This window comes from Macadamia integrifolia, unplaced genomic scaffold (assembly GCF_013358625.1).
Source record: "Macadamia integrifolia cultivar HAES 741 unplaced genomic scaffold, SCU_Mint_v3 scaffold527, whole genome shotgun sequence".
Classification (NCBI taxonomy): domain Eukaryota; kingdom Viridiplantae; phylum Streptophyta; class Magnoliopsida; order Proteales; family Proteaceae; genus Macadamia; species Macadamia integrifolia.
The window spans coordinates 43,060-50,258 of NW_024870473.1; the positions used below are offsets into that span (position 1 = coordinate 43,060).

The following is a 7,199-nucleotide window of genomic DNA, read 5'->3' on the forward strand; positions in this document are numbered from 1 at the left end:
CACGCTGCAGCCTATTTAACATGAAAAAATCTCATCTTTGTTTATGCCCCGTATGCGTTCTCATTAACTCTGTACTGCTTTTGCAAGGGTCACACAACTTGCAAGGATCTTCTACCTTTATTAGGGGAAAAGAATGCTACTTGATTGTGCGGCTCTTGTATCCAGGCATAGAGGGGGCAAAATGACAGTGTTGCCATTGTGAAAAATAAATACCCACCCTCTGTTGATGTCCTTGTCCTATGGTCCCACCCTTTATGGGACCGACAACTGATGATTATCAATGATTCCCATCTAATGGTGCTTGGGTTTAGTGTTCAATAATGCATTTGTATTGTGCAATGTTTGCATGCATAGTTTTTTTTTTTTTTTTTAATTAGTCACAACTATTAATTAGTCTTCGAAAAATAGATATAAAACCCTGATCAGATTCTCTTCCTCCTTTCAAACGAACAGTAAGAGACATATAAGATCATGAATCATGATGATTCTTCTCCACGTGCATTGCACGTGCTTTCCTGTTTATTACATAATGTATAAGTACAATGCATGCATTAAACCTCAGGTGGCAAGAAAATAATAATAAAATTTTTATTTATTTACATATACTAATACATATATACCATTGCAGTGTAATTATCATCTCCTAAACAAGAGATAAGCCTTGGTTGGAAGCCATGTGATTTAGGCAGCTTTGTTGTGGTAATGTGCCCACAAAGAAACAGCTCACATTTTTGTTTTTCTTTATTCAAGTCAAGGTTCAAGTATATAGAATCGGCCCTTTTATCGATTATGAATCTGATTGATATTAGTCGAAATTGATTGAAAATCAGTCGTAATCTTAGAAATTGAAATAAAATATTTTTTTTTGGGTAAATATCTTGGTAAGTATCTTTGTTTTATATTTATATATATATATATATATATATTCTTTGGAAAAGGATTTCTGAAAAGACAGTGTGGCCTCCGCACCAATATGGAGTCGGCTAGTGGGAGCGTATGCGAAAGCATCAACAAAGGAAAGATCTCCAACTTTTATGAGTAGGGGGCGGGGTAGTCATTTTGCCCCCTCTATCTGGATACCGGGGCCACGTTACGTTTTAGATTTTTTTCCCTTTTTTTTTTGCGGGGGGGGGGGAGAGAGAATTCCCTGAAAGATAGTGTGACCCTTGTGCCAGCATCGGGGACACTGGGATCGTGTGTGGAAGCAAAAATATGAGTAGGATTTCTGACTTCTGATTATCATGGCTCGACAATCATTTCCCCCCTCCTCTGTGTTTGGGTGATGGGGCACTGTCTTTGAGGATTCTTTTTCCTTTTATTTTCTTGTGGAAAAGAATTCTATTTGATTATGTCCTCTATGCAAACATGAGATGCCCTGAAAAGACATCCTTATCCCTTCGATTGGATGCTTATGCATGCACTCCCACTAACCAAGTGCTGGTATAGTGGCCATGTGATAATGTAGCATTCTTTCTCCCTGTCTTTCTAAGATTATATTTCAATTAGGTCAAGAGAATGCTATGCGCTTGTAATCACTGTGCCAGTACACAAACCAATGGAAGATCACGCAAAAGTATCTTCAATACATGTATAGAGTGCAAAGCTGTCTTTTCACTGTTGCTTTCCTCTAGGCGTAAATACATGCAAGAGAGAGTTTTCTTTTTTCCTTTTCAAATATTGGGGATGGGCTCTTCGGTCACGTTGCTAAAGAATGAAAAGAGAAGTAAAGAGGAGGGCTTCAAGGAAGAGCTGATGGATGATGGATCCTGGATCCTGGATCCAACCCAAAAACAAAAGAAACGCGCATGTAAGCATGTTTATTCATCATGAGAGGGCGTCAGAGCGCGGGTTGTCACACATGACGCTAAAGTGTGCCGGGCGCGCATCTCTCTCCCCAAAGCTAACGTATTACATGACACCATGACAGTGCCTCTTGTCACCTCCAAGCCCATCCATCTCTCTCTAAAAACAGCTTAATTCTTACGGAAGATAGATTACTTGAAAAACGAGGAAACATAGGTGAGATGAGATGTGAGAATCCTCAACTTTCACCCTCTGCGACTGTCTGTGCCTATCTCTCACTACTTCTCTCGTTATCTCTTCGTTTCTCTAAGCGTTTCTCTACTTCTAATACTGAGTCTCGATTCCTTTTGAGCTTCCTCTGCTTCAATCACTGAAGCTTCCTCTGTTTCGCTTTCTTCGATGAAGTCTAAATCTCATTGTCCTCTTTTGTGGGCTTTCTTGTTTTATTTCACGCCCACCGAGGATTGCAGGGATTAGTATTTTTGGGTTCCATTCAAGTTTCCCGCTCTATAAAGGAATGGAAATTTTCTAAGGTCTCTCATCTTCTTCCATTAATGCCAAGATTTTATTATTTTTATCCTTCCAATTGTCCCTTGGGAGCCATTTCTTTGATTTTAATTTCTTTCTTTTTTTCTCTTCGCTTCTTGCAGGAAGTAAAGATGAATACGAGCGTCCGGACAACTTTGCAGACCATGAAAACTCCGATGAAAAATGAACAAGTAGGATTCTTTGATGAATACCTGAACTGGATCCTTTGTTAATCATCAAGTTTTTTTTGCCAGAAATGGTTCTTTTTTCTACTCAGAAGCATTAGAGATTGGGAGCTATTTATGGATACAGCATGTTCTGGTTTCTTAGATTAGATTCAAAATATGGCTAATGTAGAGGATTTAGAAGTTGGCAGCTTCCAAAACACTTGATAAAGATTGCATCCATGATTGAAATCCGAGATGGGCTCTCAAATTTTTATTGAAAAAATGGCTTCTTTATCAATATTTGATCTGGGGTATTCATTTTCAGTAGCATTGTCCTATCAGATTTTGAAACCAGATTGGGATCTTGATTTTTTATATTCCCATCTCTGTTTTTAGTTTCTGTTCTAGAGAGCAAGATGGAATTATTGAATTTTCTATTTATTTCTGAAGAAGGATAAAATGGAGCAGCAGGGGAGCAAATTGGCGTATTCTGAAAAAGCAAGTGCAAATCGACGTCACTCGAGCAAAGAAAGGAAAATGGCCTTACTTCAAGATGTATATATTTTCATCTTTTCATTTGGGGTCGTTTGAATGATATATTGTTTTCCCCTTCTCTTTCTATTGATCACTCTGTTCTTGATTTGAATTTTCAGGTTGATAAACTAAAAAAGAAGCTTAGACATGAAGAGAATGTGCACAGAGCCTTGGAGAGGGCTTTCACAAGACCTTTGGGAGCTCTGCCTCGTCTTCCACCGTATCTCCCTCCATACGTTAGTACTGTTTCAGTTTTTTTTTTCCCTTCCAAGTTCTCTTTCTATTCAATCTAGTCTTCAAATTCTCTTTCTGTTTGGAAAAAAAACTGGCCTTCTTATCGACAGAAATGGAATGGTAAAAGCTAGTTAATGTAATTATATGAATAATAATCACAACTACATGTGAAAGTTAATCTGGGAGAAGAAACTCTGGGGAGTGTCATTAATGGGGAACACCAGATGGGGAGGAAAGGGAAGAAGGCCTATATGCCTGAATTTAAAACAGATCTCCCAAAACTTTCTTCTCTGTAATTGGATAGTCTCAGTATAAAATTTGTCCTTACCATTGCAGACATTGGAGCTTCTTGCAGAAGTGGCTGTTTTGGAAGAGGAAGTAGTTCGGCTTGAAGAACAGGTTGTGAATTTCAGACACGGCCTCTATCAGGAAGCTGTCTACATCTCATCCTCCAAGAAGAGCATGGAGGGTATGGCTGATTTGTTTGAATCCCACCAATGTAGAAATGCCAAACAGGAGCAACCCCAATCTTCATCTCAAGCTGAAGGCAATTCAACAATGTCTGTGGTCAGGGTTCCACCTTCTCTGCCAGGCAATTCTCCAGGTTTGTCACAATCGGTTTCCGAAACTGTTTCTGATCGAAATGGGCATTGTTCCAATCGCCCCACAAATGTGAAACCACTGGTGAAGAAACCGCATGGCTCTTTGGCTTCTCCAGAAGATAAACGGGGCAAGGAAAATCAGTCCTTGCCTAATTCAACCAAGAACAATAAACAATCCCCAAAGCAGAAATCCACAAAAAGCAGACCACCAGTGAAGCGAGCTCACAATAAGCCTAAATCAGAAGAAAAGAAATTGGATCCTATGAAGTTACAGGTATGCAATACCTTTTGTCAATAATTTTTTTTAGAAAAATGAAAGTGATTTTTCCAAGGTTTCAACTTCGATGGTGAATTTAAAATGGATTTTCCAATTTCCAGCTAGAATGCAATGTTGGAGACCGAGAAAGGGCAGAGGAGAGCACTTTCGCTATTCCTGAAGAAATGGTATCAGCTGAGAGTAGCGGACCAAATAAAATCTCTGAGGATATTCTTAACTGCCTATTGAGCATTTTCATAAGGATGCGCACACCAAAGAAAAGGTTAATGGACTCAGAGATGTTGCCACCTTTACTGGCTCCAGCATGTCATGAAAGTTATGAATTAATAGAGACCCAAGACCCCTATGGGGTTTGTTTAGAATTCGGAAAGAGAGACATTGGTCCATATAAGCATCTGTCTGTCATCGATGCCAGCTCAATTGATGTAAACCGAAAAACAAACTCTTTTTTCCTGATACACAGATTGAAGTGAGTTCCAAATTTAAAGTTAAGACTGGTCTGTAATTTATGCTTTACATTGTCAGCTTCTGAACTAATATTGTTTTCTCAACTTTCAGGCTTCTCCTTGGGAAGCTTGCTTCAGTTGACTTAAAGGGTCTTAATCATCAGCAAAAGCTTGCATTTTGGATCAACATCTATAATTCCTGCATGATGAATGTGAGTGAACAAATTAACTTAAACGGGAAGATTGTAAATTCATAACTTTCATTTTGTTTTATTTTTGGGAGAAATGATTTCCTCATGTTAAGATCATGTCCTATGAATTTTTTCTCCATATTGCTTTTGGTTTTGCTATAACCAGTGACGTTCCTTTTACCATTAACGTATTTAATGGAAACAAAAGCGACCATTGTAATTTTTCCTATACTGCATCAGGCATTCCTAGAGCATGGCATACCCGAGAGCCCCCAGATGGTCATTGCACTGATGCAGAAGGTAAACTCTGTCAAGCAATTCTCTGTATTTGCAGTTGTTCATATTGTCATAAGGGTTATTCATGCACTCTCTTGTAAATTTTGGTTTCATTTGAAATCTGTAATTTGATGCCCTAAAATGTAATTTTCTATCACTGAAAAATTCTTTTTTTATGCTGTTGATATTAGTAAATTATTTGGCAACATCTTCCCAGTTTTTTTATCTTGCTCTTGTTAGATTTTCAAAAAGAGTGAGGATAATACGCCACATATTTTATATCTTTTGGCAAATATGAATAGGCTGTGGCTGTCATTAGTTTCCTTGACCTACTGAATTGAAAATTCATCTGGCGGTAGGTGTTGATTGCACATATCCAACACTAGGATCATAGCTTTTCAAACTATAGTTGTCTGGATTATTGACCCTTCCCTCTCAATCCAACAAGATGCAAAGACATGCCTGGTTGTGATAATCTGTTTGATTATCAGTCTTAATAGACAGGCTTCCAGCATATGGCCTGACCACTAATGTGTGGCTCATGTATATAAATTCTGACCTTTGGTTTTTCTGTAAGGTACTTCAAAATTTTTTTCTTCGGAGATTCTTGTAAAATCATTCAACAACTCATCCAATTGTGACTCTCTCAGGTGAAGATAAATGTTGGTGGGCATTTGCTGAATGCAATGACAATTGAGCATTTCATCCTGAGGTTGCCTTATCACTCGAATTATGTGAGTTCTATTCAATTTACCAGTTATGCTTAATTTTTCTTTACTTGAGGTTGGGTTGTATACAAATAAATGAGGGATCTTTTCCTTTCTAATGTATGATACTTTGAATTGTTAGCTGAGTATTCTTTTTGCGTAAATTCTCTTCAGTCCCACTCCAAAGGTTCAAAAAATGAAGAAATGGCAGCAAGGAGCATCTTTGGACTAGAATGGTCTGAACCTTTGGTTACATTTGCCCTCTCCTGCGGTAGCTGGTCCTCCCCTGCTGTAAGTTTGTAGATTTTTTTCTTTTTGGATAGTTAAACATGATTCTAGTCTGATAAGTTAGTTGGTTAAGTTGTTCAACCTAGAAATTTTGTCCCCGCCAACTTTTCTCATGGTCCAATCATATCAATCTGGTTGACAGTCAACTGAAGCATTATTATGATTAAACTATGTCTCTGTCACAACTGATAAATACATGTTTCAAATGAAGGTAAGAGTGTACTCTGCATCCCAAGTTGAAAATGAGCTAGAAGCAGCAAAGAGAGACTATTTGCAAGCAGCAATTGGTATCTCAAGAGAAAACAAATTGGTGATCCCCAAGTTGTTGGACTGGTATCTACTAGACTTTGCAAAAGACTTGGATTCTTTTCTGGACTGGATCTGCCTGCAGCTACCTGATGAACACAGGAAGGATGTTGTTAAGTGCATTGAGAGAGGGAGAGTAGAAGCTTTTTTGCAGTTGGTACAAGTAAAACCTTATGAATTCAATTTCAGGTACCTTGTAAAGCGATAGAAGCCGTCTTTCTCGCAGTGTCTTTGGTATAAATGCATTTGGGGTGTGATGGGATTAGGAGGGTGAGTACACAGGCAATAATTATAAGAAAAAAAAAAAAAAAAAGAAGGAAAAAGAAAGTAAATATATATAATCTATCAATTTGTATGTAATTATGTGAGGTATGTTATTCTCTTCCATTAAGGGGGTTTTGGTTGCAATTCATTGGAGAGCTTTACATTGTGATTCCCACAATTCTTGATAAAATACAAACATCTTTATCTTCTTTGTGACCCTGAAGTTGAACTAGAGGAATAAGTCATATCCTTCTTATTCCTGACCTGCTATATCCATATATTCCGAAAGAACCAATGAAGAAGACAGAGATGATACCCATTCCAGATTCTATTACTATCATGCTCTTGGGTTTGGTTTTAAAAGAAAAAATAAAACAATAGAAATAGATAAAAAACCCAAGTATCAACTATCAATCAAAACCCAGGATAACATTTAAATATTCAAGAACCGAGTTTAGATTAGGAGAGGCTGAATGCTATTGACTGGTATGGGTTTCCTGGCTGGGCATTGACAAAATATATAGTGGAAGACAAGCAAGCAATTGGTTCATCACTCTGCTCTGCAGGCTGTATGGT

At 37.9% G+C, this 7,199-nt stretch overlaps 1 protein-coding gene across 2 annotated transcripts; it reads left to right on the forward strand.

The window, feature by feature from the left end:
• The first annotated feature begins 1,906 nt into the window (after nucleotides 1-1,906).
• LOC122069059 lies at nucleotides 1,907-6,686 on the forward strand. 2 transcript variants are annotated; one of them, XM_042633008.1, is made up of 11 exons: nucleotides 1,907-2,336; nucleotides 2,454-2,522; nucleotides 2,949-3,053; nucleotides 3,152-3,268; nucleotides 3,603-4,142; nucleotides 4,247-4,614; nucleotides 4,704-4,803; nucleotides 5,023-5,082; nucleotides 5,709-5,792; nucleotides 5,940-6,056; nucleotides 6,270-6,431. In XM_042633008.1, the coding sequence occupies exons 2-11, from the start codon at nucleotides 2,463-2,465 to the stop codon at nucleotides 6,291-6,293; spliced, it is 1,575 nt and encodes a 524-aa protein (XP_042488942.1). In that variant the 5' UTR covers nucleotides 1,907-2,336; nucleotides 2,454-2,462; the 3' UTR covers nucleotides 6,294-6,431. The 2 variants fall into 2 exon arrangements, with proteins under 2 accessions (XP_042488942.1, XP_042488941.1); XM_042633007.1 differs by having other exon boundaries at nucleotides 1,911-2,336; nucleotides 6,265-6,686.
• The last annotated feature ends 513 nt before the right edge of the window (nucleotides 6,687-7,199 follow it).